The sequence below is a fragment of the Hippocampus zosterae genome, chromosome 10, assembly GCF_025434085.1.
Source record: "Hippocampus zosterae strain Florida chromosome 10, ASM2543408v3, whole genome shotgun sequence".
NCBI lineage: Eukaryota > Metazoa > Chordata > Actinopteri > Syngnathiformes > Syngnathidae > Hippocampus > Hippocampus zosterae.
Window position 1 is genome coordinate 14,000,454 of NC_067460.1, and position 19,257 is coordinate 14,019,710.

Here is a 19,257-nt window from a genome sequence, read left to right on the forward strand (position 1 = left end):
TTCCCATATTAATGTATGAAATACATTAGTGCAGCTGTCTACCCTGCGCCAGCCACTCAATCGATTTTCTGCCACCAAATCTTGATCCCGCCAGACGCATCTTCAAGACATTCTTTCTGCCGGCCCACACTGCTTGGCGGAGACCAGTCTGCCAAATTGGCAAACACATATTGCAAGCCTTGCGCTAATACTGAAATCACGGATTGGCTGCCTGTCTACAAAGCTAGAGCCCGAAATATTTCCATTTATAGTATATTTATATTCCTATAAAAATATAAATAGATGAGCTGTGAGTCGAAATAACCCTGGATTTTGTTGTTGTTATTGTTGTATGAACCCACAGCAATTTTCACCTCTCCATCGCCATTTTGCACCTTCGACGCCGCAGTCTCCCTCTTGCATTCCACTGTCCTACTTCCCCTTCATCCTATCTTGTTCTCTCCACTTCTTTCTACCCCTCAGACTCTCGCAATAACAACGTGACCACACACCGAAGCGCTTTGGGGAATGACAATCACAGAATAATAACACATTTTGGTTGGAGGCGTTGCGATATGCATGCCTGTGCGGCATGAATGTATTCATCAGAAAAGAGTGCATGCCCTCTCTTATCTGTAATGTGTGATGTTCGGGCGAGCTCAATGTCACCAATAAAAGGTGGGGTGCTATCTCTGCATATGTCGATGAATTTTAAATTTCAAATTTTTTTCTCGGAATGCTTTATGTGACCCTGTGCAGGATTAACCAAAGTACACCAAGTTGCAGTTTCGAAAATAAAACGCTAATAGATTGTTTTGTGTTTTCTCCCTTACAGAAGTCCTTCTCTTTGGTGTTGGAGGCTCAGGATGATGACAACAGCACGTCACAACCAGGTGCGGTACACATGTTTGTCATTTTGAAGAGGACTCCTGCAAAAGAGCACGATCAGACATTTTCATATATGGTGGCACCTCTACTTACGAAAGTCTCAACAGGAAAATATTGCCTCGTGTTATGAAAGAAATTTCAAGATACGAAAGGTAAAAATACAGTCTGGGTTGCTACTCGCAGCTCCGAGTGTCCTGAACGCAACATACTTAGTTACTCCATTGGCTATTCCCCGAGCATCATCCTGGCATCCCATTGGCTAAGAGGGATCTCTTTTACCGAATTAGTCTATGCGTGTAGATAGATAGATAGATATGTGTTTGTGCATCGTCCTCGTCATTCGCGAGGCCATGAGACGTTCTGATAGTATTACGTAAATGTGAATCACCCAGAAAAAGTGTTCACAAGTCTGGCGATCACTCACTATGCTGATGTTTGCCTTGGACATTTTCAAAGGAGTGTTAAATGCTGAAAAAAAGCAAACGTCCTTGGTTCTTTACAAAACGCCAGGCAAAGAACACTTCTGGGAGAACATGAACAAAGGGAGCAAAAAATGATGAGGACACATGTGTGTGCGTGTGTGTGCGCGTGTGTTAGTGCGTGTGTGTGTGTGAATGTGTATGAGTATACACAGACAATACAATACATTGATATAAGAGCATCAAGAATTACATATACACAAACCAACATTCCAGAATTTTTCGTCATAATTGTCAGTTCAAGTCAGCGACAGTTGTTTGGTTTTCTGCCTCTGGGGAGTACTACGGTGCCTTTTGTTAAAGCAGTAAAAAAAAAAAAATAATTCAAGGGTCTGTACAGCTCTTATAGTGGATCTCATTACATTGTGGCTGGTGCTCCTATCCACGATTGTAATGTGGTGCATGCGTCGTTGTCGGAATGTATCTTTTTTTTTGTCTCTTGTCACTGATCACCAAGGTTAAGAGGTTTTGCTTTCATTTCCTGCTCATCTGCTGTTTTGTTTCTACCCCTAATCGGGAAAAGCTGCATGACAGTCAACATGAGCTCTCTTTCTTTATCTGTCTATCTGTCTATCTATCTATCCATATTTTTTATACATATACCTGTACATATATATATCTATATATATATCTATATCTGTGTGTGTGTATAGCACACCACTCACACACTCTGTCATGCCTCCACTTTCATTCCGCCATCCTCCTCCTCCCCCTCGTCGTGCCAGTGGATGCTGCGCGTTTTCATCCCAAAAAGATAGCGGAGATAATGAGGGCTGGCTTCGTGCTTCCTCCACCGTTCTTGCCATCTCCTTGTCATTACCGTCCAGCTCCATCCGAGCTCCTGACAGCTCCCCACTCTCCCGTTAAAGCTATTCTGCCACCGCGCAGCCTGTCTGACACGTCGCTTCCTGCAAGTAAGGCAGGACTGCCGTTTAATCAAGGAGGATTACTGGCCATACCCATCCAACTGCCCTTGATGATGTAGAGTGAAAAAGCTTTAAGTACTTGGAGGACGCTATGACTTTGAATAAGATAGCGCCGCTGTTGTAATTCCAGGTCTATTTAAATTGGGTTCAACTTTTCATCAATTGTGAATTAATAAGCAGTTCAAAGGCAAGTGGACAATGTCAGAACAGGCCCCACCACTCTGTACTACAACAGAAGTGGGGAGTAACCTGCTGCTTAGTTATTTTGTCAAAGGCACGGCTAAGTTAATGCAGATATTTGTTTCACAATACATTATAAATGTTTGAAGATAATTACTCAAAACATGAAAGACTTTTCACATTTGCGGTCATTTGCTGCAGTTGTGACCTGCACTTAGCAAGCCTGCTGTGCTATCTTTCACCCCAAAATGCATCTCCGCTTCTGATATACCCTGCTGGTTTGGCTGCTTTAGAGTGCCTCATTGTTGGCCATGAGTACACACATGTTATGGAGAGTAAAGAGAAATAGCAAGGGGGAGGGTTCCAGATGTAAGACTTTGCATTGGCATGGTCGCATTAGAGCGCCCTGTTGTCATGGCACGACCAAGCCTCGCAACGACTCGGTGGGATTTATTCCAGCCACGAGAGGCTTTCAGTGGATACACTTGAATCGCTCAAGCATGTAGGGATTTTTGGCATAAGAAAGACGCTAGGTTGCGTGGTTTCAAGAACTCACACAGAAACAAAGGCTTGATTTTTCACTTTTTTTAAAGCCTAATTTGAAACACTTTTGTTAATTGTAAAGGCAACGTTTAAATGACATTGAAACTTTCGGAACTGTCCAATTGTTAAAAAAAACAAAACAAAACATGAGATTACTTTTTTTGACTTGCGTGCTCAGACATCAGTGAGCTTCGGACCCTCCATATAGCCATAAAATGATGAATTCTAATATGCCCAAACATTAAAGAGGTGTTTTTTTTTCTTCTCCCCCTGCTCCCTCAGATCAGCTGATTGAGCGTGTTCTTCTCTCCTCCATGTTGAATCCCGGAGAGCAGTGGCAGGCCTACCGCCACCACGGCCGCTCCTTCAGCCTGGAGTACCGCCTACGCTTTCGCTGTGACTCCAACTACTATGGGCCCTTCTGCAACAAGTTCTGCCGGGCCCGCGACGACTTCTTTGGCCACTTCAACTGCGACCCCAGCGGCTCCAAGGTCTGCATGGAGGGATGGACGGGACCCGAGTGCAAAGAAGGTCAGGAGTGACACCGCTTTGCTAATAATTCACTTCACTCAGAAAGAATCACTCCTAAACATCGGCATGTAATTGGAATAATCTAAATCGGGTCAAAAGCAATTATTGACAAACGTAATTTTCCCTTTGTAATTCAAATTTGTCGATTCATTTTATTTTGTTTAAAAAATGTTAAATTCTGCATGTCCATTGTGCACAGAAATTGCATAAATGTAATAAAGATATTGCTAAAAAATAATATCAAGAAACAAAACTAGAAAACTTGTATTTCCCCAAATCGTACCAGTTTATCAAATCGATACAACCAACATTTTTAATGCTTGGATGTTAGCCATGAATTTTCAAGCGTACTGTTTTGATCGCCCAAATGGGCAATAATAATTTCAATGATCCTTATTTACTTAAACTCAGACAAAAATGACACTTCCGTAGCACTGGGTGTCTCTTCATGTTTATGACAGGTGCTCTCATATTAATATTATGGTCAAGCACTGTACCTCAGACAATAAGTAAGTCTAACGTCACCTGCTTAAGTCAATGAGTCACCATTTTCACCATATAAAACAGCTGCGGACAATAGCCATTTGCATTCAAATGGTGTCTTCTCCACCTGTGTGTGTGTGTGTGCGTGAGACTCATCAGCTGGATATGAACTCTGTGACCACTCTCTGTCACAGTGGTTCAAATTAAATGCAGGAAACCAAAGTGGAAACTGTGGGGGTAAAAATGCGGTTAATTTTAGGACATCCTGCAGCCTTTTAGCACCCTGTCCTTGCCTAGCCTCGTCACGTTTCTTCCTCAGCAGGTTGCTGATTAGACCGCGGATGTGCAGGAAGTCTGAAACATTTGCCCGGGTGTCGCTGCCTGTTACGCCTAATTGTGATAAATTGGAGTTTTGTTGTTCATTCATTCATTCATTCATTCATTCATGTTGCGATCCGCTTATCCTCACAATGGTCGCGCGGGGTGCTGCAACCTATTCCAGCTGTCTTCGGGCAGTAGGCGGGGGACACCCTGAACCGGTTGCCAGCCAATCACAGGGCACACAGAGACGAACAACCATCCACGCTCACACTCACGCCTAAGGACAATTCAGAGTGTTCAATCAGCCTGTCATGCATGTTTTTGGAATGTGAGAGGAAACCGGAGTACCCGGAGAAAACCCACGCAGGCCCGGGGAGAACATGCAAACGCCACACAGGGAGGCCGGAGCTGGAATTGAACCCGGTACCTCTGCACTGTCAGGTTGATGAGCCAACCACTGGTTCACCGGGCCGCCGAGTTTTGTTGTTGTTTTTGGGGTTTTATTTTCCTTTTTTTTTTTTTTGTCTGGGTGTTTCGGTGTTTCTTAATTGTAGCTATGCTCCATAACCCCGGCTCCAGTCTTCCTGTGTGGAGTTTGTATGTTCTCCCCGGGCCTGCGTGGGTTTTCTCCGGGTACAACGGCTTCTTCCCAGATTCCAAAAACTTACATGACAAGCTGATGGAACACTCCAAGTTGTATCTAAGTGTGAGTGTGAGCGCGGATGGTTCTGCGATTGGCTGGGTATCCCCCGCCTACTGCCCGAAGACAGCTGGGACAGGCTCCTGCATTTCCCACGACCCATGTGAGGATAAAGCGGATCAGAAAATGGATGTGTGGATGGGTGGATGGATGTATGGATGATACTGCCCCCAGGTAGGGAAGTCATGCACACCAGAGGGAGCAGCATAGTGCATTGAACTGAAGCAAAAAACAAAACAAAAACATTGTTCAATTCTTTATATTCTATTTAAGTGTGACATTACTGTATGTTTTTTTTGTATAATCAAAAGATACATTCCAAAAAAATGTGTGTTGCTTTTTAGGAGAAGAGTCAGCAAACTAAAATCTTGAGACTAAAATCTCAACGCACTGCCGTGCTAATTTCGCAGTTTCTAATGCGCGTACGTATGCGTGTTCTTGCAGCGGTGTGCAGGCAAGGATGTCATAAAGCCCACGGCTCTTGCACCGAACCTGGACAATGCACGTGAGTGACCTGTACTGTATGGACTGTTCTTTTGGATCAGATTACACGCTGGTGTTGTATTTTGGCCGAGAAACATGTCGCTACGCAGATGGCGTCGAAAGAATGTACAATCAGTCCTCTTCTTCCATTCTATCCACAGGTGTCATTACGGCTGGACCGGGCCTCTGTGCGACCAGTGTGTGACCTTCCCCGGTTGTGTGTACGGAAGCTGCACTGAACCCTGGCAGTGTGTGTGCGACGTCAACTGGGGCGGTCTCCTGTGTGACAAAGGTACAATATATGCGTACGCTGGATGTACGGACTGATGGATGGATCGATTATTTACTCTACTGTATTTGTTTTTTAACTCTCTCATTGTTTTTGTATTTTACGGTTAGCAGTAGCGTGCGTGTTACCTCTACTTACAAAATTAATTTTCTTAACTAGAACATTTTGTAAGTAGGAAAAGTGTTTTGTATATTAATGCCCTAATCCGTTCCAAGTTCCCTCAAAATTCAGACATAAATGTTTCCTACAGTATAAAAATGCATCAAAATATGTAACAAATACATGTTACAATTAGATTTATTGCGCAATAAATAAGAGTTGTACATAATGTAAAAAAAAAAAAGAATAAAAATGATGGGTCATTTAACTTTTTAACTGCGTCCTCATCGTTGTTTGCCCTCTTTAGTTCATGTTCTCTCTCAGAAGTGGTGTTTTGTAAAGAACTGATCCAAGGACGTTTGGTTTTGTCGGCTTTTAACAATCCGTCGAAAATGTCCAAGCCAAACATTAGCATTGTGAGCAATCGCCCGACTGGTGAACATTTTTTCTGAGCGATTCACATTTACGTTAAACTATCAGGACACCTCATAGCCCGAGCGGCAAATAAAGAGGATGCCGCACACACACATAACTATCTATTTACATACATAGACATATACGGTTAGAAGTCCCTCTTTGCCAATGGGATGCCAGGATGATGCTCGCGAATAGCCAATGGCAGAGCAGCGATAAGTATGTTGCGTTCAAGAAACGCGTGTGTGTCTATGATATATAGATGTTTCTGCACTTATCACACTACCGAAGTGCATCCCTGCCTATCTGTGTCAGGTCTCCTACAAAGGGAGACGGTGATTTCCTTTTTAAAAACTCAGTCTTGTCTTGTATCTATTTTATTTTTCAGTTTCGTTCAAGTTAGGGCGCATTATGTCTGTTGCTCATCATGGCATGTGTGCACGAGCGCGTGCATGTGTGTAGGGGGTCCATTGTGGGCAGGGTGGCTTGAAACGTAGATCTTTGGTGAAAAAAGGTTGGGGAGTCCTGCAATTAGGCGTTGATGTACATTTGGCCTCATCCTCCAATGAAACACACTTTGAACAATGATGTGTTCGGTGTAGGTGCGGTTCTTGCCACGCCCTCTCAGGCGTGTCTCTCAAAAGCGATCCACCCTGCTAAGAAAAGCTTCACCTTGCTCTCCCGTTCCCATCAACCTTTTACAAAGATGCTCCAACATGATCCCAGGATACGCATAATCCCACCGCATTGTGGTAGGGGGAATTCGGAACCCTGGCCCCTCTGCCCGTGGGACGTTACATTGTGCAGTGGAAAGGTGATAGCCTTGGGTACGGCTTTTGCGAGCCTGTAACTGTAGGCGGGGTCTTTGCCTTGGTGAAGACAAAAGAGACGGAGATCACTGCGCAAACATCTGTGTCGGTGTGTGCGCGTGCACTGATTGGCTCATACTTTTTTGGTTTCTGTAAACAATTGAAGGCACACACAACGAGGACAATAGAAATGGTTTTCCAAGCAGGTTAATATCGACGTTATTAATATGGTTTACATTTGTTTGTCATCCCGAAATTATACTCAACCACTGTGTGTGATTTAGACCTGAACTACTGCGGGACTCACCAGCCTTGCAAGAACAGCGGCACTTGCACCAACACTGAGCCCAACGAGTACCAGTGCGAGTGCCAAGATGGTTTCAGGGGGCGCAATTGCGACATTGGTGAGTGAAACCTTAACAAGGTGTGAATGGCACAGTTATTTAGTGCTTCAAAGGCTAAATTGAAGCAGTGTAGGACTGCACTGACAGCGGTTTCTATTGAGTGGACGAATCACAGAATCCCACATCTATATCCATAGCGGTGGCTCTCAGATTTTGTTAGCCACTTTAATATTAAACGCACACTATTTGAACATCAACACTGGCTAAAATAATACAATAAAAATAAATAAAATAAAATCACTATAAAATTGTCTTGAAAGTGGTGCCTAAATTAAAGGTTAAAAACACATTGCAAAGACTGCACAACAATCATTTATTTGTCAATTCTATTCATATCCAATCTCAATTCATATCCATTTCCATGTGTGTTTGGGAAATTTTGTTACGGTTTGGCAAAACCAAGGTTAGACTTTTTGGCCATATACCATAATTCCAAAAGGTATGTTTGGAGCAAACACAACCCCGCTCATTACCGAAAGAACACCATACCAGCAGTGAAGCATGCTGGTGCCACCCTCTTGCTTTCATACTTTGGAGCTGGTTTTTTTTTTTTGCCTGAGACAAGGTGAAAGGAATTATGAAAAAATATATATACATTAAAAAATTTTTGTTTCTGGCGCGGTTGATGATTCGCTGATGTGCAAACAGCTGCAGCATACCGCCTCTTACTGTCGAGGAGGACTTACTCAATGTCATACTTTTTTTTTCTCTTTTAGTATCGGTTGGTGGTATCTAAAGCCTCCATGAGTATCCGATATCTTAAAATGAGACGGGTATTGCTATCGGTACTTGTCCCATTCCTTATGGGTCTACTTTGTATGCCCTGTATAAATAGTTGCGAATGAATACCGTATACTATACAGTACTATAGGCATATTCATGAAGCAGCTCTACACATATAGACACATATAGCGCATGCTTTGTTATCATAGCTACCTTTTTGACTTGCAAAACGGAAGCCTGTACAGTATCTAATGAAGTGCCCTGTGAGTAAATTACAATACCACAAGGTCTAATCTGCCAGTTCATATACAACTTCCGCAGGGGGCCTAATAAAGGGCTTGTTCTTTCTCTGCTTCCTCTTTCCTCTCGCCAGTTGAACGCGCGTGCGTGTCATCGCCATGTGTGAACGGAGCCACCTGTGTGGAGGACTCCACGGGCTTCAGCTGCGTCTGTGCTGAAGGCTGGACTGGGCAGACCTGTGCAAATGGTGAATGGCAACGATACACGCTAGGACCCTATCATGATATATGAACAGTATAAACCAGGGGTGCCCAGTAAGTCGATCGTGATCGACCGGTAGCCCGCACACTGGTCCCAAGTCGATCGTTACGACTCTAGGGAAAAAATGGGGGGGAAAAAATTTGTCCTTTTAGTTTCACTTTTACAAAAAAAGTGTTTACAACTTAAATAAAAAAGCAGGTCGCCTTATCCTACGGTGTCGCATGATGGTGCATTACCCGAAGTTATTAGCGCTCAGCAGTCTGCAATTACAGATCAAAGCTGTTACGATACAGAGAAGTCTCGTTTATCTCGGGGGGTGACATACCGCAAAGAAGCAACAATAGGCGAAATCCGTAAAGTTGTTAGTGTAACTGCTGCGACGGGTTTTCTTGCCAATTTAGTAAGACTTGATGGGTCGAACAATGCTCAACAGCGTTTCTTGCCCATGCCTCAATCGCTGATGAGCATCAAATATACAATTACACAATTTACAACATTGAATATCAACAACATAAAACACACATTTGTCATGGCCACATACCGTTTAGCCTTCCCAAAAAAATAGATAAATAAATAAAATTTGAAGGAATTGAAGCTCTTGCCGTATGCACCTCACACTTTTCGTCTCTTTCCTCAATCTGACGTCACTCCTAATCAACTTTGACCAATTCCTGCCACTGGATGCACCCCTCAAATATAACAACAGGGGCACAAGAACCTAAATAAATGTGCAGTCATTGTCATTTTACCATGATGGAGAAAAGTACATTATGTTAATATTACCATGACCTTAGAATCAGTGGTAGTCAATTTTATTTTTTATTATTATACAATACAATATTGTACTATAGAATGAAACCAAATATCGAAACCTTTTGCAAACGTAAATTTGACAAGCTGTACAGAGACAAGGCGCGGAGACTGTTGACATTGGACTACAGTCCTTAGCCAATCAGGAAGCAGAATACAGTGCACTGTTTAAAAATAAATATAAAAAAACAGTTTGTTTCACCTGCAATACACCAGTGGCACTGGCAAAGAACGGGAATCCGGAGCGCCAGGAAAAGCATTTTAAAATGGTCCATTATGTCTGATAGTTTCTGCAATTAACATGCTGCAAAGGTGTCTCTAACACCACAAAAAGTCACCATGCTTTGTGTTTGTGGCTTTAATTAAAACAAAACAAAACGCCTTTTAACCTTTAAGAGCAAATAATAAGGGGTTTATATTCACATAAATAGACGCGGCCATGTTAATTTTTACAAGGAAGATGTGTCTGGATGCTCTTCACTGCACTTTTCCTTCACACCTCATAAATGGCATGTCTGTGCCGTGAAGCGTGAATAAAGGTCAAGCGTGTTTTGGTGGAGTAACAAGCGAGCTGTCACAGCAGTGGTTTGATCGTGTGTGTTTGTGTGTGTGTGTGTGTGTGCGTCATGTAAGTGAGTGTGTATGTGTGTGAGTATACATGATCTGTGTGTGTGTGTGTGTGTGTGTGTGTGTGTGTGTGTGTGTGTGTGTGTGTGTGTGTGTGCGTGTGTGTGTGTCACAGACGAGATTGGACAGCACGGGTTATTGTACGTCAGAGCTGAGACAGTAAACAAGCGATGTTCCACATCCCTGATGTTCCTCGCCATTTGGATTTGTCTGCGTGTACTGTATACACAACGACAAGATGTTTTTTTAAAAATTGTTATTATTATGACAAAAATTAGACAAGCCCACCAACAAAGAAGTCATTTCGTTTTGCTTTTGTTTGATGCTTGAGTGCCCGCAGCACATCTTGGACGTGGATTGCATCTCCGATTGATATTAATTAAGGTCTTCTGTGTTTGTTTGGAAATGCCTATTTAGTTGTCCGAGCAGAGGTTGGCTTATTATTGTGCGAGGGTTGGAGTTAGTTTCAGCTCCGGTTGTTAGGTTACAAAAATGGAAAAAGGTTATGAGGGATACAGAAAAGTGGCCTGGTGGTCCAGTGGTGAGCGCGTCTACCTCACAGTGCAGAGGTCGTGGGTTTGATCCCGGCTACGGCCTCCCTGTGTGGAGTTTCTCTGGATACTCCAGATTCCTCCAAAGAAATGCATGTCAGGCAGATTGAACACTCAAAATTGTCCCGAGGTGTGAGTGTGACTGCCGATGGTTGTTTGTCGCTTTGTGGCTTGCGATTGACTGGCAACCAGTTCAGGGTGTCCCCCACCTGCTGCCCGAAGACGGCCGGGATAGGCTCCAGCATACCCCGCGACCCTTGTGAGGATACAGCGGGTCAGAACATGGATGGATGGATGGATGGATGGGATAAAGAAAGACTTTTATTTGACATGAGAATTTTAACACGTTCATTTTGATTACTTTATTCATTCATTCATTCATCTTCCGTACCGCTTGATCCTCACTAGGGTCGCGGGGGGGTGCTGGAGCCCATCCCAGCCGTCTCCGGGCAGTAGGCGGGGGACACCCTGAATCGGTTGCCAGCCAATCGCAGGGCACACAGAAACAAACAACCATTCGCACTCACACTCACACCTAGGGACAATTTAGAGTGTTCAATCAGCCTGCCATGCATATTTTTTTTGGAATGCGGGAGGAAACCGGAGCACCCGGAGAAAACCCACGCAGGCCCGGGGAGAACATGCAAACTCCACACAGGGAGGCCGGAGCTGGAATCAAACCCGGTACCTCTGCACTGTGAAGCCGACGTGCTAACCACTGGACTACCGGGCCGCCCTTGATTACTTTATTACAGAAAAAAATAATGTACCATTTTTGGACTCCATGCCACTACAACATTAACCTTGGAACCTTAACCTTGTAAAAAGTCAAAAAGTCCAAATTTGTTTCGGAATACATGCTTGAAGAGAATTGCTGAGAAAGCATGTGCAGAGACTGAGAACTACTGCATGTTGTACTGAGTTATGGAGTTACATAATTTATTATTATGATGATTATACTTATACAGGTATATTTTCCTTTTTTCGTGCCAGTGTTTGGGTGTGCAGCAGACGATTGCATTTATCACTGTTTACACAGAAATTCACACCGGCAGACAATATTTCAAGCCACCCAAGTGTCTACATAGTTCATAATCATATGATCCACACGATTGCGTTGCACATGCTACACACACATACACACACAATATTTCTTTGATCGGTACTTCATCGACGTTTTCTCGTTGCAGTGGTGAGGCAGTGTGACCGAAATCCCTGTGGACCAGGTGCAACTTGTCAGGAGGCTCCAGGAGGTTACGAATGCATCTGCCCGCCTGGATGGAGCGGCAGAACGTGCCAGCTGGGTCAGTGGGTCAATATTAAAGCCTTACTGGGCTAGCAGCCATGTTTGGAACGCTGTTGGAATGGTTCTCAGTGGGGCCGTCAAACTGAGAGATTCCCACAGCCAACACATTTTAAGATATACCGTATATACTATGTACTGTATACTTGATACAGTATACTGTTTACTCTTTAAATCTTTAATTCCACAAGACGTACTTGTACGTCTTTTTAAAATTAGGCCCCGCCTACCAAGGACGTACTTGTACGTCCAAGTCTTTTTTTTTTTGCGTCATAGAGAGGAGGAGGGTCTGATACAATCTGTGAATGAGAATAAGCCGTTTGCATTGTAAATCATGTAAAAAAGCGACCAGTAGGTGGCAGTGGTGCCTCACGTGCTTGTAATGCATGCTTTTACAAAAAGCTCTTTTTTCCGTTTTTTGCCCAGGAATCGCCCTTTTCATGAAACGTAGCCATTTTGTAATGCCGATTGCTAAAGAATGGAAAAAGATAGAAACAAATTATTTTTTTCTGCTGAAACATGAGAGTCCTAACTTTATTTTGGTAGGCTCCATGTTTATATAGCATGAGAACCATATATTCTGTGGGCCTTGCAAGATCAGTGAAAATACAGTAAAACGCTGGGATTGAGGGGGTTGCTCCAGTGAAAATGGCTGGGATTTAATGAGTTAATGAACACCCATCACAAATGTAATATATGTGAACCCATAAAGAGCCCTAATGATATTTGCTGACTGTAAAATTTGAAGTTCTGATGAACTTCTGATGAACTCGCACTTGATTTGCAAAATCCTCTCATTACTGAGAGCCTCAGTGCCTCCTCACATGCATTTCGACATCTTTTTTTTTTTAATCCTTCATTTATAGCTGCTAATAACAAGTTAAATTAGCGCTGTAGTGCTCACAGCCAGCAAAGCAGCATTTCAACAAGGGGAATGTGTTCATATATTCCCCCACTCGAGTGGTGAGCTGTTCATTTTAATCCGCAAACATCATCGACCCTTCAGGGCTGCATTCGCGCAGAATGTTGCATTCATTCACACTGACAGGCATGTTCCTCTGGGCCTTCATATATTAGATGGTTGTCAGGGAGGTGACACTGTGTACAGTCAGGCCGCACATACACACACGTAGTACACACTCACTCGCTCGCTGGGGATAGCAACATAAAAAAAATAAAATAAAGAAAAAAGAACAATTTTTCACCATGATGGAACCTCCTACTCAAATGTGTTCAAGTGATACATAACTCTGACACTTGATAATCCCCCGTAGCTGCACACACATAGGTACTTCTTTCCAAGTCAAGTGATAAATGACCTGAGCTCGTACTGGAGGTGGGCCAGTGCCGTTTTTTTTTTTTTTTCAAGAGAAAAACTGGTAGGGCGCTTCCCACTGAGGAAGTATATTGTAGTACTCACTCCCACACGGACGTGTTTTTTACATAAATCACATCCATATCACATGCGGCACCTTCCATAAATTACAGGCAGAACAATGAAATACGGGTCCACGAGAAAGGAAGAAAGGTCAGAAGGGACAATTAACGTATCGATCAACCTGTTGCCGTTTCACATAACAGAATTATAACGGGCCCAGACACGGACGGACTCACACTGACTACATAGAGACAAGATCAGCATGATTTCATTATACAGTGGCAAACTGACTACTAGTGCCCCAACTTTTCACATCGCATATGGTTCTCTTGGCATTCGGTATGCAGAACAAGTGCTGCTGCACATGTGTGTCTATATTCCAATCCAATCCAAAAATAAAAATAAATAAATAAAAATGTGAAATTTCATTGCACGAAGTTGTAATGACAATAAATCAATCCAATCCAATATTTGGCACTGGTTGCTAGGCTCCATAACAGGAAGTAACCAGGGTGGTTCGGACGTAAATTACTGTATTGGCCCGAATATAAGACGGTGTTTTTTGCATTGAAATAAGACTGAAAAAGTGGGGGTCGTCTTATACTCGGGGTCTAGGCATTATACCCATTCACGACGCTAGATGGCGCCAGATATCATTGAAGCGAATGCTGAACTTGACTCTCCAGGCCAAAGTGAACCCCTGTCACGAAGAATAAAAATAGCGGTTGCACGAAGAAGAAAAATAAAAAAGAAAAGAGAAGAAAATAATAGAAGAGATAACAGAAAATGGAGAAACATAGCGACAATCTGGAGAAAAGTGTCGAACGAAGGTCGAACATTGGCCAGGTTAACCGGCACCTGAGGAGAAGTTATGATGTCATTTACATTTAAAAAACCAGAAGCCATTCTTTTACGAATGTGATTGCACTTTAGATTACATATTTAAATGTTCAGATATTAAGATTTGAATGAGGCAAAATAACATGCTTTTTCTCTCAAATATATTGTTATAATCATTTGTTTCAGATGTACAGTACTGTAATTATTTTCTGTATAAAAATTAATTTGGTGTTCAAAAAGTCTTTTTTCAAACTTCAGTCTTGAAAAAGAGGGGGTCGTCTTATAATCAGGGCCGTCTTATATTCAGGCCAATACGGTAGTTCCATCAGAAATCCCCATCTTTGTGTATAATGCAGAGGAGATTTGTGATACAAGTGAAGCATGTGTCGCTTATTTGCTTGATTTTTATATTAAGGTAACATTTTCAATGTTATGCTAAATTCTGATATCATGTCTGTACCGCTTTCAACCAAACTCGCGTTGATCACTGTGCCTTCTTTCTCACGTCACGTCTGTCTTGTGTCCCGGAGCTTGGGGGACTGGGAAACTGCATTCATCATTTTCCCCAACCATTTTCTCCTTGTCATTTATGTTACAACTGCGCCAAAATCTCTTGTTGTTGTCATTGTGAAATCACTCCACCACAACCATCTGTCAATGCCACAGCACCGCACCGCCAATTGTGCCAGGAATTGTTTGAAAACTATTCCATTTGGGCGCATAATTCATTTTCTGTCCTAAAGTCTGATGATGACAATTGATTTCATCTTCTCTCCCTTTAGATGCAGATGAGTGTGAAATGAAAATATGTGTCCATGCCCGCTCATGCCGCAACCTGATTGGTGGATACCTGTGTGATTGTCTTCCTGGATGGGCGGGGTCAAAATGTGACATCAGTGAGTGTAACATCTGTCAGCTTCACAGCAACTTGCCCACCCTTTCTTTCACGTGTTTCTAAAAGTGCATTTTGTCGTAAATCATTCTGCATTTGTATGATTTTTATTTATTTTTTTCCATTAGGGAACAACAGCTGTCAGGGCTTGTGTCTCAATGGGGGACATTGTGAGGTGAGTCTGTATATTTCTTGCATAAATGTCCACAAACTGAACACAAAAGGGACTTTGAACTGCCTCATAAAGGAACAGATGTCGGCATCCAGATGCTTGTGCCCGCCTGGCTTCTCGGGAAAAAACTGTCAAATTCGCCTCAACCTTTGTGATAGCGCCCCCTGTTTGCATGGAGGGCATTGCACAGAGAAGGATGAACGTGCCGTCGCCTGCGACTGCCCTTTGGGGTATTCTGGAATCTTCTGTGAGGTGGGTAAAGCCTCGCAGTGTGTTAGATAGAGCATAAGAATTTGCAAGATATTATGTTTTTCTTGTGTGGCCTAGTAGCAGCTGGGCAGGGAGTTTTTTTCTTAAACCAAACCATTCTGGAACATTTAGTCAAGGCAATTCTATGACTAATAGTAATAATACAAATAATGTGTATCTAGCTATCAAGGAGTATTGGCACCACACTATAAATATGCAACTTTTTATAAAATCTTTAAAAAAATTAATAATAATAATTTATTCTTGCTTGAAACAGATTTTAAAATGGATGGAATATATACAATGTTATTACTTTAATCTAAGAAATGCACAACTATAGTCCCCAAAATATTTTCTCAACAATCCCCCCACCCTAAATCTTTTTGAATATGCAACAACATTTTCGTAGCACCATGTCATTTTTCCCCCTTGAAAATGCTCAATTTTTCTTGAAAATAGATGAATGTATTCTCTTACGATGACAACTTTATTCTTTTATAAGATTATAAGCGTAAACCTGAAAATATGCCAACATTTCTTTTTTAAATATGCCCTTTTCTCTTTATACACGTACTGTATGACTCTATCATGTCCACGTTCTCAAAGACATGCAACTTTATTCTAAAACGATCTCTGAATAGCATTTCTTTTTCAGTGTGGCCACATTGCTCTTTTTATGCTGCAAGACTACCAGCAAATGTGAATGTTCTTTTTCTTTTCCTGTCATTGTGAACACCCTACTTTTTTATTTTAGATTTTGCTGGATGTGTGCAACCCCAACCCCTGCTCGCAGGGGATGCCCTGTCACAACATCGATGGCAACTACATGTGTGCCTGTCCAGAGGGTTACCATGGAAACGAGTGCCTCAGCCAAAAGAGCCCTTGTTTTGGACCTCACTGTCCAGGTAAGACAATGGAAAGATCAATAGATAGATAGATTGATAGACTCGAAGGGAAATGTACAAATTTTTTGTTGTGATGGAGTTTTTGTCAAGATTCATATTTCATGTATTTTTTGCCACCCCCTCCAAGGTGCCATGTCAGACACAAAAGGGGGCATCAGCTTCTACATGGTCCTGTTGGGCGTTCTAGCACTGGTGATGGTATGCGGCTGCACCGCGTGTGCCCTGGTCCTCTCCCACCTGCAGCACAAGCGGAAAAAGCAGCATGCCGTCCCGCCGGAGGAGGGCACCATCAACAATCAGAGGGAGTATGTCAACCTCATCCGAAACCTGGACCACCTTGTCCCCCCGCCCCTTCCTCCTCCTGCCATCCCGCTGGTTCAGACGCCGCCCACCACGGCCGCCGCCGCCGTTAGCCCGCACTGCTATGAGGAAATTGAGCTGACTTTTCCTCCCACGCCGGCCCCCTCGCACTCGTCATCCCCTGGGCTGAAGCAGGCCCCCGCTCCAAAATTGGACATTTCCAACCAGGAGCGGGAGAAGCTAAACCGCATGCACTGCACAGACAGCCACGAGCTACAAGTGTGACCCTTGAAATCTGAGGCTTAATTTTTTTTCTTGCTTACTTTGCACTCTCTCGCTCACAGGGTCCACGTTTCTTGTTTGGCCTATCGTGTTGTTGAGACTCTGCTGATGATGTCATGAGCTCGGATACTTCAAGCTGCAATTCCACCTAAAGTTCCAAGAACTTTTAATACTCTGTACTTGTACTCCCGGTACTATGACAGACGTGGTTTGAAGGAAAAGACTCATGACTGTCGATGGAGATGGTGTTCTGTGTGTGGTGTGTTGTATTGGTCATTATGAGTAAACTATGAGAACAGTGCGTCCAATTTGTAATGATAAATATTGAACGGATTTAACATTTATGATAGCCTTCACTGAAAATTACTTTTCACACACCCCCACCACAGGATAATTTTTTGAGAGACATCTGAGAATCGGGCCTTTGCTGACTTTTGATCGGAAAAGGAAAAATGTTGACATTCCTCCTGAATATTTGGTTTGTAGCCTGCTTTAGTAGTCCGTATATGAAAAGGTGTAGACAAGGTTAAAAAACAAAAGTGGTCAGGAGCTATGGAATCAGAGTTGTTCAGCACTGCCGACCCCATCTGAGCCTTTTTGAGCAGACCCTCCGAATTCATAAACACAACGGTCCTCAAATGCTGACAGAGTCAAGTTTCCTTTGGTGGAAGTGTGCCATAGTGACCTCTGAGTGCCTGAAACGGTCTCAGTCACAATAATTCAGGCCAAAAATCTGATAATAGCATCATTGACCGAATGAATGGATGATTATTTAAAGTCCAACAGGATGAATGTGAGATTATTTAAAGCAGCCAGTGTACACATTTTCTTCTATTTACAAGGGGGAAGCTTCATTTCCCAACACATTTTCTGGGTTCTGAGTTTGTGTGCGAAAGACAATAGGAAATATGTCAGGACACAATCCTCCGAGTTGTTCTTTAAAGCCTCATGATTTTTTTTTAAACCATACACTGTTGCCTGTCTTGTTTCTATGATTATACCTTTTTTTTGTTTGTTGTTTTTGTTTTTTGCCTGTAAGATAGTTTGTACATAATTTTATTGTAAATATTGATGCCTCCCTTTTTTGTACCGTGGATCAGTCTGAGAGTATCACTCTTGTTGTTTTACTATCGTTCTGTAATAAAAGTGCATTTAACAGTTTGGGATTGTTGAAACCTGAAGTCGTAAAATGTCCTCGGAATTAGGCTGATTCTTTGGATTTGTTTTGGTTTTGTAACCACTCGAGAAAGGGATGCCCCAGTCTGAATGTGAGGATTTTGTGTCAATGTGAGCGTTGTCGATTGTAGCATATATTCTCAGAATAATGTCTAAGTCAAATCTACCTCGCTGAATTTACAACATTGGAAAGTTCTGTAAATAACGTCGGCTGACTCGGCTCCATGTAGTGTTAATGGGCGCTGGAATCTTTGCCAATATCATTTATATTGCACGAAGACTGACAGTGGCATGTCAAACTTTTCATGAGAGGAAAGGGGGAGACATCTTTGCGTCATAAAATGAGACAACAGATAAACTAATCAATTTTACATTTATTAACTGTATACTATTTATTCTTGTCATCAAAAAATAAATATACACTTACTGTCTGTTGAAATGTTTTTATTACAGTTGTTTTTCCTGAAAGAAATGTATTCTTTGCACTAAATAACGAATGCCAGATTTTGTAATTAATGAGATCTAAAACATTTCTGTTGGATTTTTTTCCACACTCTTAAGGCTCTGAGACACTGTTGGGTAACACTAGTAAGCCTGCCTTTTTGTTTTGTTTACAGATGCGAGTAATCTGCCTTCTGTTTTTCTCTTGCAAATCAGGTTTTCATAGTACAGTAATTCTAATAATACTAATGCAACTTTTCATAGTAATTCTAATATTGATATATTTCATAATATATGTGAATTTAGGGTTAGTTTCAGCAAAAGGTGGGGGTTTTTACCCCTGAAAAGTCATAGCTATACATTATGTACGAATGGTAAAACTAAAATCCATATTGCGCAAGCTTTTATAGGTCAAACTGACAGTGTGAAAAGGAAAGGCATTTTCTGACAGCGGGGATGTAGACGACAGTTACTGGCAAGGTGGATGTGACAAACATGAACTTTGACTCGCGCAAACAGCAGCTGTCGAGTTGGGCTTCCTGTAACCGCTCTGCTGCTCAGGAGCCTGCTGTGTGCACC

At 42.4% G+C, this 19,257-nt stretch overlaps 1 protein-coding gene across 4 annotated transcripts in view; it reads left to right on the forward strand.

Annotated features, from left to right (window-relative positions):
- Nucleotides 1-18,310, forward strand: part of LOC127609349 (protein jagged-1) — a 45,295-nt gene extending 26,985 nt beyond the window's left edge. For 2 of the 4 annotated variants that reach the window (XM_052079192.1, XM_052079190.1), the window contains 12 exons: nt 815-872; nt 3,278-3,526; nt 5,475-5,535; nt 5,675-5,805; nt 7,409-7,528; nt 8,625-8,738; nt 11,931-12,044; nt 15,044-15,157; nt 15,282-15,328; nt 15,401-15,577; nt 16,329-16,479; nt 16,607-18,310. In XM_052079192.1, coding sequence (XP_051935152.1) covers nt 815-872; nt 3,278-3,526; nt 5,475-5,535; nt 5,675-5,805; nt 7,409-7,528; nt 8,625-8,738; nt 11,931-12,044; nt 15,044-15,157; nt 15,282-15,328; nt 15,401-15,577; nt 16,329-16,479; nt 16,607-17,064 — 1,794 coding nt within the window. In that variant the 3' untranslated portion in view covers nt 17,065-18,310. The remainder of the gene's footprint in view (nt 1-814; nt 873-3,277; nt 3,527-5,474; nt 5,536-5,674; nt 5,806-7,408; nt 7,529-8,624; nt 8,739-11,930; nt 12,045-15,043; nt 15,158-15,281; nt 15,329-15,400; nt 15,578-16,328; nt 16,480-16,606) is intronic. The other 2 variants (XM_052079191.1, XM_052079193.1) reach the window with 2 other exon arrangements.
- Nucleotides 18,311-19,257: the final 947 nt, after the last annotated feature.